Below are 21,233 nucleotides of genomic sequence, written 5' to 3'. Positions count from 1 at the left end.
GGCGCGTTTTCCGGGCGCGGCGTGAGCGGCGCGTGAGCGTTTTATATGTAACGGCTCGGCCACGACATCGAGCGACCTGCGACTGCGGGAGCGATAACCATAGGTTGGAGCGTGACACAGCGATCGGACCTTTCGCTCCAACCTATGGTTATCGCTCCCGTCGTCGCAGGTCGCTCGATGTCGTGGCCGAGCCGTAAAAGCGGCGCGCCCTGCTCACGCCCCGCCCGGAAAACGCGCCTGTGTGACGAAGCCCTTATCCAATGAAAGTCAATCATGACACTTTAAACTGTCGCGTTTTGTAAACATATTTAATTACACAAACGGGACTACCGCGATATACTCGTAAACGTTAAATTTTAACGGGTAGCTGCATTATTTCTTTGTCTACCCCGAACATTTTTATAAACTAATTTCGAGTAGTTTAGTGGTGTTTTATTTATATCTCCGTTGACATTTGCTGGCACGTCAGTCTTTCCGTGACCACAGCTGGTGCAACTCAGCTGAAACGTCGGAATTTTAGGTAAAAACAATGAAATTATATCGCGGTAGACCCGTTTGTGTAATTAAATAAGTCAATCTTGACACCTAACTTAATAAAATCTTTTGTAATATTATAACCAATGTATTCCCTATTTAATGTTAATCCCAAATGTCACAAAGCAGTCAAGGTACAAACACATAATTGTTGTAAATCAATGTACATATTGATGTTTTACACAATGTATGTACATAACGAATATTATCTTATCCTCATATTATTTCATGTTGGTGTATTTTGTATAAAAAGTAACCGGGATCCCTTATTAGTGTAAGAATTATAAATAAACTTCATGGAGATGACAACTGAAGAAAGCAACGCATTATCGTGTAAATGTGACGTTTTCAAGCAATAGGTACCACTGTGTCGCTTACTATAAGGACGAAAATGGCTTATAATGAAAAACCCGTCAGACCGTCCTAATGGCAAGCGACAATGTGGTCCCTTTTGCTTGATAACGACACAAATGTAGGTTAGGCTGGTCCATTTGCCGTAAGTTGTATATAATGCCATATGAAATTAATGTAAACCATAGACAAACGAATATTAAGACACGCAAAATAGGTATTTTCAAAATATAGGGAATATTAAGCAAAACTCTGCGTAGGGGGCGTCTCTAGCACAAACTCTAAACAAAAAGAATAGATAGTATAGGGGTATATAGGGGTCCTGTCATTGTAAATTTTGTAGTCACTGTAAATTTACTGCCATCTATCGACACACGACTAAAACTCAAAATGAAAACGTATAAAGTTATCAAAAAATGTATATATATGGATAAATGATTTTATTATTTTTATATCATTTTGTCATCCATGTTCATTCACTGATATCTATGTGTTAAAATTGTTAAATATGAAACGGTGTCGTCACGCCATCTAGCCGAGGATAGGCTAAAGGTGTGTGCGGCATCTATTCGAGAATGACTTTTACTTGAACTCCGAGGCACGTTTTTTCCTTAGACTTTATTCGTCTTATACGAAGTTACATATGTCTTTGCTCTAAATAAACCGCCTTGATGCATCAATGTCATATTTATTCGTAACAAATTATTCTGTGACAACTTGTCAAAAACTATGAAAGGCATAAAGTTACCCTATGGTTTACGGTTTGTGCTAGTGCTACCTCTGGCGGTAGAACATTGCAGTAGTACTCCTTATTTTACCACTAAATCTGTTTGGCTGATGGTTGACTGGTTGAGAATGCCTTGTGGTATAAGTCCGCCTTTTGTACTTTATTAATGTGCAATTAATAATAAATCGTAGCGGCAGTACTGACAGCTGAAATAAATGGCGCTATACGGCGCCGTATACATCGGTATAAATATTGTCAAGCGCAAACGTTTGAAAAAGTTTTCACAAAACATATGGCGGTGTTTAGCGCCATCTACTTCAGCATAGCGTCTTGATATTATTTTGTCTGTGGAGTAAACTAAATAAGCAATAACGAAATTAAAAAGTTACTATGTTATATACTAATCATGTTGTATCTGCTTGAGTTTTGTTTATAATTTTTATATTTAACAAACGTGGGAATTATTGGGGCATTAACTATCGTTTTGAAGAAAGAGTCATTGTCAAAACTTAGATATAATTTTCTAAATGAAATATTTCCTCCGTAAAAGGAATGATCACTGAAATTGTAAAATCGGGCGTTTCGTTGGAGAATTACAATTATTTTCTATCAACTTTCACTATTTTACAGTGGCTCTCGACATCATAAATAACTACTATGAAGTATTTGAACAAATTAAATTATTTTTCAGAAAATATTTTAATTTGTTTTTCAGTAGGAAGTGCATATACTTGGAAAATTTGACTAATGTCGCTGTGGCCCGGTGGCCGAGTGGTTCAGGCACCTGCCGCGATAGCAGAGGACGCTGGTTCGATTCCAGCCTGGGGCACTGGAGGCCTTGGTCACTTTTTCTTAGTATATGACATTTATTTCAGTTTATTTCAGATCATAAATAACTGTTTACATTAACCTTTTCGACGCCGTATCAAACACAAAAGCTGTCACTCGGACGCCACGTCACCGAAGTATCAAAACTGAAATTGAACTTTATGCATATGCCTGTAGGTCTATTTTGCTCTGTGGTCTGTGACGGTGCGGTGCGGTGCGGATATATCGGTCATTGGCGTCCAAAAGGTTAAATCACTACGTGCCCCGATAGTTCCCCTGTATTTTCGAGTATTTTATTTAATTGTAACGCGACGTATGCTTGTAGCTTTCAATGTATCGTGGATTAAATGTCGGGACCATCTGATGTCGAAACGTGGCAAGATTTACATAATTACTCATATTTTTTGATTATATGTTTCTTGCCTTATGATTGAACACGACAACTTAACCAATCTTAACTTATGGATTATTAACCTTTTCGACGCCGTGTCAAACACAAAAGCTGTCACTCGGACGCCACGTCACCGAAGTGTCAAAACTGAAATTGAACTTTATGCATATGCATGTAAGTCTATGTTGCTCTGTGGTCTGTGACCGATTAATCCGCCTTTGGCGTTGGACCTGCGGTGCCCATATATCGCTCATTGGCGTCCAATAGGTTAAAATTACAGTGCTAATACTATTAAAATTTTGTTTCGGCAATAGGGTTTCAATATACTTATAACAATCAGTGAACGGCGTTTTTAATAGTAATATGGATACAAATGTAGTGCATAGTTGTTTTCCATCGTATTTTCTCGAAAACGTTCGTATTTGTCGTGCTACTTCAGTGGACCTCAGTACTTTTTGTACCAAGACTGACTGAAATAGCAAGACACGTTCGTACGTTTCCGTGAAAATACGATGGAAAATAATTATGCAACTACATCTGTACGCCACTAAGCCCGCGATACCGATTAAACTGTTCGAAAATATGCTACTAATGTTATAAATGCGAAAATAACTGTCCGTTATCTCTTCACGCTTAACGGAATCCATGTAATAAAGTAAAAATAAAAAGATTGACAGAACGCAAAGTTATAGGTAGTTCTAGTACTGTAAAGGGGCCCACAGATTACCAGTTCGCTGGACGATATCAGCCTGTCAGTTGTTCGGAGCTGTCAAATTTTGCTTTTAACTGACAGGCCGATATCGCCCGGCGGACTGGTATATCAGTGGGCCCCTTAAAAGTTAAGAACATGTGAGTATTTAATACCCTCACAGTCAATACTAGACTACTATATTATTAAATATGTTCTTAACTTTAGAAAACGACATTTTCTTACATTTTTTTTTACTAGTATTGTTACATTCTATTCAGTTATGTGATACGATTATACATATGCCAATAACATCGGTTAATACTCGGAAGTAGTAATGACATGACAATATTTAACTTCGCTTGCTTTAGAGGATTGCGGCCAAATCTGAATATTATGCACGTTCCTAGAAAATTGTAGCCTGCCACTGGTTACTGCGGTCTAGATGTTTTAGAACTGATACGTACCTAAATACAGTCAGCAGCAGAAGTTGCTAAGCGGGCGAGGTGTTCAAAATTACCTTGACACGCTCATTTTCTCTTAACAATAAAGTCGCGTCAAGATAATTTTGAACACCTCGCCCGCTTAGCAACTTCTGCTGCTGACTGTACCTATAGGTGCCGGTACGAGAGTTGAGGTGCAAGTTGCGAAGTTTCCAGAAAGGTAGAAAAGTTCTAGGAAATTTAAGAAACATTATACAGAAAATAACAAGGGAAGCATTCAGTATGGAAATGGGAAATTTCGTAACTAATTTTAGAAACTTTCCGCCGACGGCACATCAGTAGATGCGAGACATACACAACAGAACTTATTATAAAAAGTTAGACAATGAATTGAATAAAGTTGTTCGCCAGTGGACCGTAGACGACAGTTACAGTATAAAATGAACCTTAACACATTGTAATAAAGTAAACTATTGCGTGTATGTGACTGGTGCCGAAATCTACACTGAAGAGTATAGTTTTAATGTAGTCTAAAAGTCAAAGAAAACAATCACAAAATTGCAATTTCATAGGGAGGTCCAGTCAGCATCAAATATATATAACTGCAAAAGTGGTCTAATAGTTCGTTACACCATATATTTAGTACAGTGTGACGAACTATTTGGCCACTTTGGCTGCTACAATATATTTGACGCTGACTGTACAGTCGACGTCAAAGATATGTTTACATTTTTCGCCTTATTACAGAGTAGTAAGGTGCAAAAGTGTAAACATATCTTTGACGTCGACTGTACCAGGTTACCATCATTATCCTTAACATTTTAAAGGGTTATGTTATGGAACATATTGTAAATTGCTATTTTATTACGATTTCCCTTGACTTTGGCACTCTTAGAACTCTGAATAATCAAATGAATTCTGTGAAAGGTCTAGTGAATATAACAATCTACACAAAATATCTCGCTTTAAAGAAAAGTGCAATTAAATTAGTAATTGTAATGCACTTGTGATGTATAAATTGAGTTTAATATAAAATTATTTAGTTTAAATTTGAACCGAATAGCATTGGTGCGTTATACTGGGAAGCGAAAGTGTGGGTACGAATACAGTTTGCTGTATAATATTGTAGAAAGTTATTCAATATAAATTCACACTTGACTATTTTGTTTTATTAACTATGCTATGCTATAAATAATGAAGGTCTTTCGGGGCGATAACTTGTACAATGGTTAGTTACAGTTGTTTGATCCACCTATGGAGCGGCAGCTGACAAAAGCTGTGGTACCACGGTTAAAACACGCTTTTACGGTGTTTTAACCGTGGTACCACAGCTTTTGTACCACAGGGGGACCACGGGTAATTTTTTTCCCCGTAGACCCACTGCACCAAAATGGGACTACGGGTAATTGAAAAGAACTGTCTTTTACCCGTGGACCACCGTTGTCATAATTGGAAGGTTATATAGGTAGGATTAATTATTACATTCTCGGTACATATCCCTTCCACTGATATCGCCCGGGATGAAATGACGACAGATTGATATAAGTAAGCGTGCGTGAACTGTAGGCTTAGTATGAGAGCGCCGCGACAGTAACTCACACGAAAAATACTACCCATCCCTCTAATTACAGTCGGAAAAATACGGGTTGACTCGTGCGCGAGATACTGTCGCGGCACACTCTTGCTAAGCTTCCTGCCTAATGGCGTAGTACGTCATGTTTCCGATTTAGGCCAGAAGATGGGAAACCCCCTAGGACAAAACCCAAGAAAGACCTTTTGAACGCCACAGACGGCAATTGACGTCAACGCAAAATCGTGACAACCTGACAACGACGCCCAAGACGGCATTTGACGTCGATCGTTTTTTGATGAAAATCTACTGAAAAACACCCCACTTTTAGGTTGGCATTATTTATTCACAAAACTAAATTTTAGCTCCGTGGCGTCAGTGGCACGGCAAATGGATGCGCCGTTTGGCGTTCAAAAAGTTAACCCTTTACCAGGCTAAAGGATATATATTTCCCACATATGGCACTTCAAACATGTGGTCTATTTTCGAAGACTGACATTCGATTGTAATTTTTGAACTGTCAGCCTGGTAAAGTGTTAATTTAATAACGTCACGTTGACGTCTCTGCAGAGTGATTCATTTGAGTGTAGCTGTAAGTAACGTACGCAGTGGAGTTCGGTAGGCCGGTCGGTGTGGCCTAGGAACAAACTTGTATGAAGGTGAACGCACATGGGGGCAGTGAATGTGTTAAACGTATTCAAGAATAACCTCGCAGAATAAGACAAACATTCAAAGTCCTACTTTACCCCTCTATAGCCTTAAAAGAACAGTCAGTTTCAATCTAAGGAGCTTGCTACAGGATAACAAAAAACAAAAAAATAAAACTCATGTCTTGTATTCATAAAATCAGATCAAACAGAATCCACCCAACGTACATTGCACCTACAACCGCCGCGCTCCTCAAAGTTTGGCCTATCTTAAGCAATCTCAAACGTATCTTGGCCCCTATCTTGTAGCGTTTGAGGGCCTTTAACACGTTATATTTGGATATGTTGTTTGCCATAATGCTAGCGTCTCAATTTAGAACTTTCAAAAGGAGCACATGCTCATATTACGTCTTACAATTGTAGATTTTTTTATTTCGCCACGTCAAATGACAATAGAATTTACCTTCCTTAATTTCTTTGGTTCAGATCCTGAGATTTGTTCTTTCTCTTCTTTTATTATATTAATAATTATCAGTTATGTTCTCGTTATAAAATTCAAGTCTTTTTGACAGTTTTCACGCAATAATGTACAAAATAACTCGGACTTTCGTAATTTTTGCCACTAAGTTTGTTGTTCAGTATTTTGTCATCTTCACATTATTTTTCTCGACTTAGGGTTGTTTCTCAAATCGTTTCCCAAAGTTTCTCGATTCCCAAGTTGTTAATTTACACTGATGCTTTTAACACTTTCCCTTCTTATGTTGTTGTTGTTTGACAAATCCTTCCCCAACGGTTTTCGACATTCCCATATTTGTATACTTACTTTATATTTTAAACTTCGTCGCCTAATCACTTTGTTTTACGGTACTTTATATAATTATTGCTTGTTTCTTCGATCGCTATAATCGCACAAAGTATAAGTTTCTCAAATCCCACATTGTTTATATTTAATATTTTAATGTTTTTCGCCTAATTATTCATCCTTAGTTTATTGTTTCTCAAAAGCTTATTATTTTACGTTCAACTATTAGTACTAGAGGTGACATTGCTCGTAGTGGTCGAAGTCGACAAGTAGGGATTGTCATCATCAGCCCTCGGTGAGAGTATGATCTGAAGTTCCCCCTTCAGTTGAACCTCGTCCTCCGCCACATCTTCAGGTATGCTGGTGTCTAGTGCTTCGCTTACTGAATCGCAACTTCTGAAAAGAGGAGGTTCTGTTAGTTGTTTGAAAGTTGAAGGAATTTCTATATTGCCGTACAGTCACTTGCAATAATATGTTACTCTTCAGGTTACATATCAGAATACCGAAAATTGATTTACCTAATGTTGAATCACCTATGCTGGATTCACCTATTTTTAAATTACCTATCAATCATTTTACCTAAACATTGACTGACCTAAGTTTATAATACCTAAGCTTAAATAACCTAATGGACGAAATACCTAATGCACGATATACCTAATGCACGTTTTACCTACTGCACGTTTCACCTAAAGCTATTGTACCTAATGCACGAATCACCTATAGCTGATATACCTAATGGACGATACACCTAAAGCTGATATACCTAATGAACGATGTACCTAAATTTGAATTATCTAATGGACGAAATACCTAAAACTGTTAAACCTATCGCACGAAATACCTAAAGTTGATATACTTCCTGCACGCATTACCTAATGTCGATATGCCTAATGCACGGAATACCTAAAGTCTATATACCTAGTACAAAATTCATATCATTTTGCCGAATGATCAAGCCGCAACTCCACCCAATAAATCGTATGATTTCCCAACCTTACAGTAGAAACTGTTTGTTTGGATAACAACTTAAAAATACACTTTTTGAAACGCTTCTTTGAGGTAGTAGAATGATTTCTGAAGTCTAATACAAAATTAGTTATCTTATCTTATCAAAAAACTTAATTTTTGTAAGTTAGCATCATGACGATGAAATAAAAGTCGGTTTTGGCACTGTTTGGTCGCAGTTAACCTAACACGCTCCTCCTCGCTTTGCTCGTCGTCGCACCTATCTCGACTCTGGCAAATGACTAGACCTTATATTATAATAAAAAATAGTAAGTCAATTGAATGATTTGGCTAAAAAAAGTATACCAAATGTTGTAAGTATGTCCTAATAATATTCTACTAAACAATAATTATATTTTTGATTTTAGGTACATATTTTGTTCACTAAGTGCATCGAGTTCAGGTATTTCGTGCATTAGGTGTATCGAATTTAGGTATTTCGTTCATCAGGTATGTTAACTTTAGGTAATTTGATCATTAGGTATACCGACTTTAGGTAATTCGTGCAGTAGGTATGTTAACTTTAGGCAATTCGATCATTAGGAATACCGAGTTTAGGTATTTCGTGCATTAGGTATATCAACATTAGGTGTTTCATGTATTAGGTATATTAGCTTTAGGTATTTTGAGTATTAGGTGTTTCAACTTTAGGTAAATCAAGCATAGGTATTCTGAGCTTAGGTAAACCAATTGTAGGTGAAACGTGCAATAGGTAATTCGTTCATTAGGTTTTATGAGCTTAGGTTAATTGGTCATTAGGTATTTAAAAAAATAGGTGAAACGAGCATAGGTGATTCAACATTAGGTAAATCGATTTTCGGTATTCTGATATGTAACCACTCTTCGAAAGCCGCAAAAATATGTGAAACGCTGTTATGGCTCTATATACAAATAAGATCATGTCAGATATTTTTGCGGTCTTCGTTGTGTAACATATTATTGTAGGTGACTGTACTAAAAACAGCAACTGTAAAAGTTTGGAGTTCGTGAAGTGAAAATGTGGTAAGCATTTGAATGAGATTCCTACGTAGAGCGTTATGCCACAACTGATCTTGTACGTCTGACCTGATTACTGCACTTTAACTCTAATGCTCTTGCCGTAAGGTACAGAATGGCTTCTACTTCAACTGGTCTGCTGTGAACATTTTTAGGGCAGCCGGAACATCTGCTCAGTCTGATCACTGGACTTTCACTCTAATGCCCCTGCTTCAAGGTACAAAACAGCTTACTGTACTCACTCGCGATGATCCCCCGCTTTAACCGCCTGGACTGACGTGTATAGTCGCGCTCGAGCTCCGTGCAGTCGCATGCCGACCGGAACATCTTCAGCGCCCGATCTGATCTCGGGGATCGGATGAAGTACTAAGCCGTTATCTGTAAGGTTAATTAGTTTTGTACTAAATGTCTCTAAAGCCGACACGTAACAGGGTAAAGTGGAAGGAGACTTAAACTCAAACATATTTAGGAAATAAGCCACAAGGGCGTCAATTTGTTTTACAATAAATAAAAATAAATCTACAAATATTATAAATATAACAAATATTAGATAATTACTTCGATATGAATAGTCTCTAAATGTCTGATTAAAAACAATAAAACGGTAATAAAAAAATTACAAACAAACAAATAATGAATAGGTAAGTAATCTAAGACAAGACAGATCCCATCATCATTTAATGAGAATAATAATTGCCAAGGAGTTTTATTGTTCGATCGTCTATCTATTTGCCTTTCTATCGGCTATAAGCAGACGTTACAATTTTCGATGTTCGCGGCAATGGACCAGTGTCACTACATATATTTGTATGTAGAGACATATATGCTAACCTAACATATTTGCTGACTATAGGTAAATTTAATATTTTACATCAAACATCTCATAAATCTTGCTTTCTGTCGACTCATACATGTTTTCTCTCGGAGCGGTAGGTACTATTAGGTGCTCATATAATGAAGTGCGAAGTCCTAGGTATAATTAAGGCTCATCTCATAAAGGACGGTAACGACATAATTAATCATTCCCTTTGAGCTGTCAGCCATTCATTAACTTCGAGAAATGGAAAAGAAAAATCGGGATAATTTCTCTTGAGTCAGGTACTATGCTCTTTCCATATTAGAGAAGGACGCATATGAAAAAGAAATCTCGTCAACTACATAGGTAAAGGTGAACCAGGATCTATTGAGGGTGCGCCATGTTACGGAAATTTGTTGGTACTAATTTCTAGCAATGGCAACAACTTTAATAATAGACAACATCTACCCTCTATGATAGTTGTCAATATTGACAATGTAAACATTGCTTTGTCTAGTTTCGTGTGAATTATTATTGGACTGCAATAATCATGCCGAAAGTTTTAGATTTTACAGAGAAAAAGTTGTAAACGGTGTATATAGTTATTTATTGAAAAAAAAACGTGCGGGAGAGAAATTTCTTCCATTAGAAAACATAACAAAATTACCACCTGAATTGACGGGTAAGTTTCAAACTTATGGACAAATGTCACTATAGTCAGGTCGTCACGATTTGGTTGATGTCTTGTAATAATTTGATTTGTGTATTAGGTGTATCGCATGCATCGGTATCACGGATTGCTAGCGAAGGGCGTAAGGGCGGAATTAAACGACCAAACCTAAAAAAAAGAAAACAAAAAAAGAAAATAGATTTGGATGATTTTGATTTATGTGTCATACGTCGTAAAATTCACGAATTATATAGCGTAAAAACCGAAGAAATATCCAAACATCAAACTTCGCACTTATTAAAGTTGTCGGAATAAAACAAAAATCATCTGCCAATTTCCATTGTCCCCACTATACAAATTGTTGCTATATAAAATTCAAAACGAGCGCCCTCTTGACAGTACTCCCAAAGTTCTGGTTTACCTATAATTAGATGCCTAGACAGATTACGTATCAAAGAGAAATATCTATGTAGGTAGTAGGTACGTTAGGGCCAGTGCAGACGGACTGACAACTGACTGCTACTTGCTAAAAGCAGAAGAGTAATGAACAACACTACATATGCACAACTACAGATTCGCATCTCTTTTGATTACGAGAGTAACGACATTTGACAGTGTGTCAACGTGATAACTAGTTAACTTGTTTAAGTGGGACATCTTGAATTAGATATTAAGGGTTTGCTTTTATTTGATCGTAGAGCTCACTCATTTGAGCTTTGTTGAATGTACATAGGTATAGAGTCTGCCGGCCTAGCCAAGATTACAATCGCTATCGCTTCGACAACGAAAAGCATTATGTCTCTCAATCACTCTTCCATATTGGTGTGACAGTGACAGTTGCGTTTCGATCGCTACGGAGCGTAAGCGATTGGCTACGCGGCCTGTTCGGAAAGAGAAGAGTCGTGGAATGTATTGGGCCCCATACATTTCACGACTCTTCTCTTTCCGCTCAGACTCTACATGCGTGACTTACCATCAGCCATGGTGGGTTCTTTTGTCCTTAGGTCACGGTTGAGAATATTTTCGTCAGGCGGTAACGTTACTCTTGGCGTTTTGTCTTGGTTATCTGCAAAATATCTACATAAATTATTGTAGGCATTCGGTATACTTACCTATACATAATTTTGATCATTAGTGTAATTGTAGGTACCTAAGGCGGTTATCACACGTCGCTCCGAAGTGCGAGCGGTATGGCGCTATAATTCGCGCATAACGTTGTCTCGCTCGCTCGACCAGCGAGATGGCCATGACCATGCGATGGTTGAAACGCAACTACATGATATAGTTCTGCGCACTGCCATGGCATCGCTGGCCCACTACCTATAATGTGCGGACGAAGCACCGTGGCTATCCCATTGCCATCCCGCCGCACCGTAAGCCATCCGACACCACTGCATGCGCTCTCCACACGCTGGCCCATTTTAGTGGGCCAGTATGATGGCCCATCGTGTAGAAAGATGCACCATTCGTCTTTAGCGGCAACAAGACTCCGACGAAAATGACTCTTAACCGTGAATTCGCTGTGTTTGTATAGGTAGGTACATATGTATGTGAATTTGATAATATATAGGCCGGTAAGCCGGAGCCACTGTTGCATACACAGCCTCTACATCATATCATACTTCCAAAAAATACCAACACCACCAACCAACCCAATCAATCTCCAACCAGCTCAATCTTCCTGTTATCCCATGGTTAGTCTGACCGGCAGTCGGTAGAGAACATTTCAAGTCAGCCATTTGTACCATCCCCCACACTGGTAACTCCTTCTTCCTTCTTCCTCGCGTTATCCCGGCATTTGCCACGGCTCATAGGAGCCTGGGGTCCGCTTGACAACTAAACCCATGATTTGACGTAGGCGCTAGTTTTTACGAAAGCGACTGCCATCTGACCTTCCAACCCAGAGGGGAAACTAAGGCCTTATTGGGATTAGTCCGGTTTCCTCGCGATGTTTTCCTTCACCGAAAAGCGACTGGCAAATATCAAATGATATTTCGTACATAAGTAAGTTCCGAAAAACTCATTGGTACGAGCCGGGGTTTGAACCCGCGACCTCCGGATTGAAAGTCGCATGCTCTTACCGCTAGGTCACCAGCGCTTTTTTTCACCCACACTGGTAACTGTCCATCGATAAACCTTATTACAAAAGACATCCACCAATGGACAGTGAAGAGTGTTGCTGTTGTTACTTTAATGTATTGTGCAATAATGTTTAAATAATAAACATACGGTACTAACCGTTCCTCTGCGACCAGGCCGGGAAGTCCGCGTGGCCCCTGAAGAGTGACTCGAGCTCGTCCGGCGTCATCCGGCCGATATACGGCACCCGCTTCAAGTCCGGCCGGTGCAGGCAGCGGTATGAGTTGCGATGCTGAAATTAAAGTGTCCTTTAGGCTTATTCCTACTGTAATAACCGATTAGACCGGTATGGATTTGTTATGGTTATATGATCTGTCAGCTGTCATCATATCCAGATCAAATTCATGAACAGTTATTAATTACAAAGGAAGCTCATCAAACATTTAAAGTATAAAAACCTTCGGTCAACCCAATCGTTTAACCTGGATAAACTGGTGTCGCTCGAAAGCCGGCGCACATTAAAAGATCAAATATTTTTGTATAAAGTATTAAGAAATTTAATTGACTCCCCTTATTTGTTAAGTAGACTTAGCTTTAAAACCCCCCGCTTGAACACACGACGTAGCAATAAATTATTCCATATTCCCTTCACTAAAAATAAATACAAATCAAACTCCTTTCTGATAAGAGCTTGTAGATTCCACAATGATTTTTTCTCAAAAATTGATATATTTAATGACTCCTTGACTAAATTCAAACATCAAGTACTTCTGGTTTTAAATGAACGATCGAATTAAAGACACTGTAACTTTACACTTTAATTGTATATTTAATGTATACAAATAGTTATATCTTCATTAATTAAGCCCTTGTCCTAATTTGACTGTTGTTGTTAATTTTTAATTTTAGTTATCCCGTATTTTGTTTTTCTTTAATGAGCTAATAAGTGGTGGCAACCGTATTGGTTTATGAAGTTTGTATAGACATTAGTTATAAGAAACATGTACCGTTTGTGCCCAAATAAACATTAAAACATTAAAACATTAAAACAATCAGAGTATCCGAGCCACTCTTTTGTACCAATTATTACAAAAGTTACACCGTGAATCATATCAAAATGAAATCAATTTGTAAAGAATTTATTTAGAATTTTTAACAGAATCATTTTATTACAATTATAAACAAAATCGTTTATTTACATATAAATAGGTATAACAGATATACAGTGGTACTACTAAACGAAATTAATAACTAGCTTAAATCTAAAATAAACGTTAAATCTTGTTGTAATCCATACAAACTCTTATTTATAAATAAAACTCGCACAAAAGCTCCGTGTTTAAGCCTCGAGGATCGCGATACAATGGTTGGGGGTTCTTTGTATCTCATTGTTGCTTTGTTGCCAAGTTTTATACTTTAACTTGGCCGATATCTCGTTGTATGGAGATGAGATACAGGAATTTAGATTAGGGAGATTAAAAAGCATTTTATCGGTAAACGTTGGATGATTTATGTTTAAACGTTATAGTATTGTTATGGTCTCGGTTGTAGGAATACTGGCAAATCGATTATCAATATAATAAATTCTCTAGTTTGTGAGTATATTGCCTCTCAAATACTGACGGACATTTTGTTGTTTTGATAGCAAAACTCTGAAAAACTCCCGTCGTATTATTTATTGGCAACAAATTATTGACGACAGAGCTAAATTCAGGGTTTCATTTATGCCCATCGAGACACAGTTGATCTTTTGGGCGACAAGAATACCTACTCAATGTCATTCTGAGTATTTTGTACCTACAGCTTCCACAGTCAACTACAAGAAAGGTTTATTTGGCACGCTTGCGCCCGTGGTCTTGGCGTAGGTAGGTATATAAATATCTTAATTGCATGTTATTGCAGTATCGAGTTTTAAAATGTTAACTAACTATTCGTAAATCTTATTTCAAAGTGATAAGGTATGGTAAAACTACCTTCACGATCCCCGGCATCAGCTGGATCCTCTCACAGGCTTCTGAAGAGCTAAGGCAGTGAATGACGTTCTCATGCTTGACGGAGATGGCTGACAGTCCGCTGCGCACCAGGTCCTCGTTTATCTGAAATATATATTTTTATCTTAGACTAGTCGAAACGCTAATAAACTATATGGCATGAGCTAGCAATTGTTTCGAGTTGCGAAACTGACAGCATAGAGCGCTTATCCTATAGGTAATCTTTTAAGTCAGACTCGGCCAGACGCTATGTTAAAGAAGAATATTGCTAAATTTTGCGTGCATTTCGTCTCTTCCTTAACGAATCTTTCTGATTTATAGTTTTCCGTTTTTTTTGCATTAGAAATAAGGTAAACAATCTTGATGTGTCTTTTAATTGAAAAACACATTTTAAAAATAAGTTACGGCAAATATGTAACAATTATGAATCTAATACGATCATTTAATATTCTTCTGCTTTCATAAGTAATAGTTACTGATTTTTAAAAAGCGTTTTTCAATTAAAAGACGTCAAGATCAAGTTCAAGTTCTTTCTAATGCTAAAAAAACGAACTATAGAGGTATTTACCTACAACAGTCAATGAATTTAATTTTCAGACCCATTTCGTACCTTGTCACAGTGACAATCATTATGAAAGTCGCTAGAGATCTCATACTATTGTCACTGTACTGTGACAAAGTACATAATGGGTAGGAACTAAAATTCTTTGACTGTATCTATCACAAAAACAAAGTGAGATTTGTAATGTTTTGTTCCAGTGTATTGCGCAGACAAGACGCCCATAACAATATGTACCTATAGATCCTACAAACTGTAAATTCGCAGAATCGAGTTCTTAAAATGAAAAATAATACCATCAGCTAACGTGAAGGGACAACTTGAACGTTTCATCAAATTACTAAAGAATAAAATACAATATTCCACACTGATTTCAAAGAGTAGGTAATGAGAGAAAGGATACATATTTATCTCGTACATATGTAAGATTAAATCCTGTAGCAAAACAAGCATTCTATTCAAAAAACTCAACAGCTAATATCACTATATTATGGGTGACAAGTCGACCTACAAATTTGGGCTATGATGCTATGAATGAAGCCCGAATTCAATCAGTGTCCGCTTTCAATACATTTTATCGGATAAAAATTGACCCGTAATATTACTAATATTGTATACAAAATGCCAAATCTCTTTTAACATATTTAAACAGAATCTACTTTTAGTGTAGAAATTGTAGAATGTCCGTATACGCCATCAAAGACATATATGTAACTTCGTATAAGACGAATAAAGTCTAAGGAAAAAACGTGCCTCGGAATTCAAGTAAAAGTCATTCTCGAATAGATGCCGCACACACCTTTAGCCTATCCTCGGCTAGATGGCATGACGACACCGAATCATTTTTAACAATTTTAACACATAGATATCAGTGAATGAACATGGATCAAAATGATATAAAAATAATAAAATCATTTATCCATATATATACATTTTTTGATAACTTTATACGTTTTAATGTTGAGTTTTAGTCGTGTGTCGATAGATGGCAGTAAATTTATAGTGACTACAAAATTTACAATGACAGGACCCCTCTATACTATCTATTCTTTTTGACGCCATCCATCAAGAAATTCGGTAAGTACTAAATACTTAGGTAGGCCCTCGGCACATGAAGCGTAAGCATCTCGTAAGCGTATCGTAAAATCGTAACGACATTAAATAATCTCCTACAAAAATGATTAAGCACGCAAATAACTACACACCTAGTAGCATTTTAAAGCAACTCATGTGATCACTTTGGTTACAGGAATGCAAAAGTCTCATGTAAGGTACCTGCAGGGCCGCCTTAAACTATGCTGGGGCCCTTAGGTACATAAGCATTTGGGCCCCTTTTGGAAAGTAAAGAAAGCGAAGTAAACTAACATTTTTCTACTATGATGGGTAGTCAAATATACTGTTACTGTCTGGGCCCCGTGTGCCCTTATGGTAAAGACGATACTGGGTACCTGCAGTTCTTTCCCCTCGCAGCACGGCACTAAAGGCGGCAGCTCCTCCTTAAGTCTGTGCGCCGAGGATAGCCCCGTGGTCACATTGTCCCCACTGGCCACAGGGTTCATCAGCGAAGCATTCGAAGACCTCCGCTCCTTCACTTCTAAGTCGGAATCCTTCTGACTCCTCACGGCTAAAGTCGGGTGGTCGTGAAGCAACTGCATTTTGGCGGCGTTGTTGGTGTTGATTGCTAAAAATTGGGATGTTGGTGAGTGTTTGTGTTTTACATTTTTACTGTAATTTTGACACTGATTTGAAAGTTCGATTTTTGAAAAGTTTACAGTTAGTTTTTTAGATAGTGACGTGGGAAAAAGGTTAGAAATGTGTATAAAGCGTAAAGCGGCCTCTTAAGTTGGCTAATATCTACATTAATACATTTTGCTTTCAATAATATAATTATAAAAAGTGCTGAGACATGAACACTAAACAGATGTCGATAGCAGATTAAGATGGGCTTTAAATGTTTGTGTACGCCTTTAGAAAATACGTAAACATTTTCTAAAATACTCTACCTAGTTTAAACTACAAAGTCTCAAATCTTTGCCACCAATTGCTAAAAACATAGTAAGGCTTTTATGTTTAGGTACAGTAACATACCTAATAAAATATAATACTGCTGCTGCGTGTAAAATGTAACGCTAATATTTTCTAGTTTTAATCAAGCTCGAGCAAACTGCCAACTTCATATTTTCTTGTCACTTTGTTTGCTGAAGATATACGTACATTGTTGACATGGGAGACTGATAAGTTATATATCTTGTTGCAACGGTATAAGGTCTATCAATGGTAAGCTAAGTGTCGTTAGTACACTTCTAGAACATCTCTTGGGAACTCACTTTTATTCCTAGAGAAAAAAATACACTCCTCGTGAAGGCTTCTAATTAGATAATAGTTTTTGCATGGAATCGATATTATCATGAAGTCGCAGTTCGGTCAAACACAAAACTGCATATGTTCACGTCTTTTCTGTAGACATACCCAAAAGTTAAGGGTTATAAACTGTATAAAGGTTAATTTCTTATTTATAGTAGTAGAAAACTGTCATGTCTTCTCTCCTGCTTATTAGCTTTAAAGTAATTTAACTACCTATCAAACATAATTTATCGACTTAAGATCGCACTCAATAAGGGTTCAAGAAGACGCGCTTAAATTGAGCAAAAGCTTAAGATCCAAAGGGCTCTCGAGTGTTACTACGTGACCAGTGTACGATATCTAAAAACGTGTCTTAGATCCTTACCTACTTGATAGCGAAAGCGCCATAGAACGTCCTTTAGGCCTTAACCCCGGGGTGGTGAATGATGCAAGTGGCCCTAAAGGGTTACCATGGTTACCAGTATAATTTGATACTGGGTTAACGGTTTAACCGCATAACCCCGGGTTAGTGGGATGGTGCAAGTGGGCCTTAAAGTGTTTACATTTTTAGAGTGATAAACTGAAATAGTGTCATAATACTAATATAAAGTGACCAAGACAACAAAAACACAAATCAAAATATTAATAATAACATGTTACTTTGTTTCCTAGTTGAGCCTAAAACTTATAATATTGGTTCACCATAATGTAGGCGGCGCGGCGGACGGTAGTCCAGTCCATAAACTGAACAATCCTTTCTTCCTACTTATTTCTCTATAAGTACGAGTACCTATTACCTCACGCACTTCCGGAAGCCAAGTTATTGGCTGCTCCGAAGGAATTACTCGTAATGGGTGTAATTTGATTTGCCCAGAGATCATTGGGCGAGTTATTGCGCTATTAATATAGTATTAATGCGATTTACGAGACGTGTCGGGGGAGAAAATGGGTTTTAAACGTCTGTAAGGTAGGTACAGTCAATTCAGGTTTAAATGGATGTGAGATTTTAACACTGGAATATACGATGTGTTTTTACAACCCTCAGTCAAATTTTGCGAGGAGAATTTGTAGGGCATCTTCTGTAGAAAACATCGCCATGAGATTAGCCAAAATGTATGTAACAGCCATTTTTCCGCCACTTCGGGGTAATGGTAATGGTAAATTTAATGGACTAACCATTATAATAACACTAGCACATTAGCAAGAGATAGAAAACAACTAAAATTTCCATAATTACAGTGAACTGACATACAGAGGAATAAAATAATATCGTAGTATTTCCTTTAACGTTGACGTCATTAAAACGAATGGAAAAAACTCAACGCTCCAGTATTTACCCACAGTTGAAAAGCTTCGTACAGTTCGTACCTACTGCTGCTAAAACTCACTTAAGGGCCAAAACGACCCAAGTTACACACATTGATTTGCGCCATTTTAGGATGTACTCTTATAGAAATTAAGCGCATAATCCTTTGGAAGACATAGTGAAGTTATATCATCTCGTGATCTGGGTTTAGAGTTTAACGATATGTGCATGGCTCAAATGCCTTTTTGGATTTTGAAAACTTTATTTTTCAGAGCTGTGCCTTGACTCTTCGGAAATTCTTTTAATTAGAGACGGACTACTAATAAATAACGTATAGGTCCATATAGGTAGGTACATACGAGTAAGTACCTACTTACTTTGACCAACATTGGAAGATCGAAAATAGTGCCTTTACAATCACTGTGCACTGACTTGGCAAGCGACATATGTGTGGCATTAGGTACCTAGAAGCGCTGATGGCCTAGCGGTAAGAGCGTGCGACTTGCAATCCGGAGGTCGCGGGTTTAAACCCCGGCTCGTACCAATGAGTTTTTCGGAACTTATGTCCGAAATATCATTTGATATTTACCAGTTGCTTTTCGGTGAAGGAAAACATCGTGAGGAAACCGGACTAATCCCAATAAGGCCTAGTTTCCCCTCTAGGTTGGAAGGTCAGATGGCAGTCGCTTTCGTAAAAATTAGTGCCTACGTCAAATCTTGGGATTAGTTGTCAAGCGGACCCAGGCTCCCATGAGCCGTGGCAAAATGCCGGGATAACGCGAGGAAGAAAGAGATTAATATTATTAAAATTAATATACCTAATGATAGTAATGATTGTGATGTAACATGTTAATCTGTCAGTTAGGTCCCTATGTATTTAAATTTGGGGTCCCTTTGTTTCCCATAAAGTTTTAAGTCATAATGTATTGTTTGTCATATTATCGTTAGTCATAAAACTGAAACCGTTAACTTTTCAGGATATTCGTAAGGTTATTCTGTAGATAGGTTAGGTTAAGTTAGGTTTGTTTTATGGCAATCCTGAAAAGTTACGCGTTTCTGAGAAAAACCAATTATGACTAACGAAAATTCGGACAAACAATACATTATGACTTAAAACTATTTGGGAAACAATAGAGACCCATTTAAATTATTTTTGGCTTTTGATTTGATTTGATAGAAAACCCGATGGTAACATTTGTATGCCTTGCTAGTTTAGAACTTCAGAAACTGGCTTGCGCACCGTTGACTGCGCCCGTCAATCTAGACCACGATTTGCATAACCTATTTAGTGGCGTCAGGCCCTCCACGCTGATCCAGTAAAGGGGTAGATGAGAACCCTAGGTAGGTATAGGTACCTACTAGTAAAATTTATTATAGTTAGTCAAACCAATTTGTCAGTCAGTAAGAACCAGGAAAACTATACTCATCCTTTTCTTTTGGGTGCTAGTACCAGAGATGTAAAAAATACTTTATAAAAAGTATTTAAATACAAAATAAAAATACTTCCTTGATATAGACCCGACGCCGACACCGCCGCCGCCGCCGTTTTGTCGCATAAATAGTGTTTAGTTTTTAAGTTTATAATATATATATATATGTATGTTAGTCTGTAAGGTATTTGTAATATGGGCCTTGTTGCCTGATTTAAATTTTAAATAAATAAATAAAATAGATACTATTTCAAATGCAAAATACAAAATAGTTATTAAATTAACTTAAATACGCAGGTACGAAGCATTAGAGATTCTCTCCCTAATTCTATGTCCCACCTCCCTTATAAAAGCAATGGCGTCAGACCCCCAACACCCCGTTATCTCGAAGGCGAGTGGTACAAAATAATAATTCACCTCAAGGTCGGAACATTTTATCCGCTTTCTTAACGCTGCCAGCTCTGCTGCAGCGCCTGCTGTCTGCACCGTCCGGTTAAGGTGTGAGGAGGCGAAAGTGCTGACGCACGTCGCGTCCCACAGTAAGCACTTTCCCTTCTGCCACGGCACCAAAGTTAAGCCGTCCGGCCGTTTGCCATCGGTGCGACAGAGGCCAGGTGGTTCCAGAACACACGGAATATTCGCGGATATTAGGGCCCTCCGGACGATGTCGTTAAGCGCGTGGTGTCTGGGAAATATCCCTGAACAGCGACAGCAGCTCAAAGCGTGATAGCCATTAGCTTCCACCGTGGAGCCGCAGATGCATTGGTGAGGTATACAAACATCGCAGCCCAGGCGAAGAGCTACAGCCACACGCATTGAATCACTGTCAAGGAGTGTTGCCAGATGAGTTTCTGTTACCAGTCCAATAGTATCCTTGTTATTAAATTAGTATTTAAAATACAAATTACAAAAAGACTATTTTTATTAGATTATACTCAGAATTTCCTTGTTGGAAAGACTCTCTTTATTCTTTGAAAACAGTGTGAGAATCAGTCACACTGTTTTATTCTTTATTCTTTCATAATTTCAAAGAATTTTCAAAGAATAAGGTTGACGAATTATAATTTGCACAAA

The 21,233-nt window shown here is 37.8% G+C and overlaps 1 protein-coding gene across 2 annotated transcripts; it reads right to left on the bottom strand.

Moving 5' to 3' along the window:
- Nucleotides 1-6,360: 6,360 nt before the first annotated feature.
- On the bottom strand, nucleotides 6,361-16,819 carry LOC134789631 (uncharacterized). 2 transcript variants are annotated; one of them, XM_063760207.1, is made up of 6 exons: nucleotides 16,529-16,819; nucleotides 14,504-14,626; nucleotides 12,690-12,822; nucleotides 11,425-11,517; nucleotides 9,228-9,363; nucleotides 6,361-7,377 (listed from the first exon to the last, which is right to left on the bottom strand). In XM_063760207.1, exons 1-6 carry the CDS (start codon nucleotides 16,733-16,735, stop codon nucleotides 7,200-7,202), a joined length of 870 nt encoding a protein of 289 aa, XP_063616277.1. In that variant the 5' UTR covers nucleotides 16,736-16,819; the 3' UTR covers nucleotides 6,361-7,199. The 2 variants fall into 2 exon arrangements, with proteins under 2 accessions (XP_063616277.1, XP_063616278.1); XM_063760208.1 differs by having other exon boundaries at nucleotides 6,361-7,374.
- Nucleotides 16,820-21,233: the final 4,414 nt, after the last annotated feature.

Source organism: Cydia splendana, chromosome 4 (assembly GCF_910591565.1).
Source record: "Cydia splendana chromosome 4, ilCydSple1.2, whole genome shotgun sequence".
In the NCBI taxonomy this organism is placed as follows: domain Eukaryota; kingdom Metazoa; phylum Arthropoda; class Insecta; order Lepidoptera; family Tortricidae; genus Cydia; species Cydia splendana.
This window is presented reverse-complemented; position numbering and strand designations above follow the sequence as displayed.

Excerpts from the sequence above, each read along its gene's own strand:
- LOC134789631 (XM_063760207.1), bottom strand. The coding sequence starts at position 16,735 with ATGCAGTTGCTTCACGACCACCCGACTTTAGCCGTGAGGAGTCAGAAG. Across the intron at positions 14,627-16,528 it reads GCGAGGGGAAAGAACTGCAG|ATAAACGAGGACCTGGTGCG; the intron begins GTACCCAGTATC and ends TATATATTTCAG. Across the intron at positions 9,364-11,424 it reads AGAACCCACCATGGCTGATG|ATAACGGCTTAGTACTTCAT; the intron begins GTAAGTCACGCA and ends TTAACCTTACAG.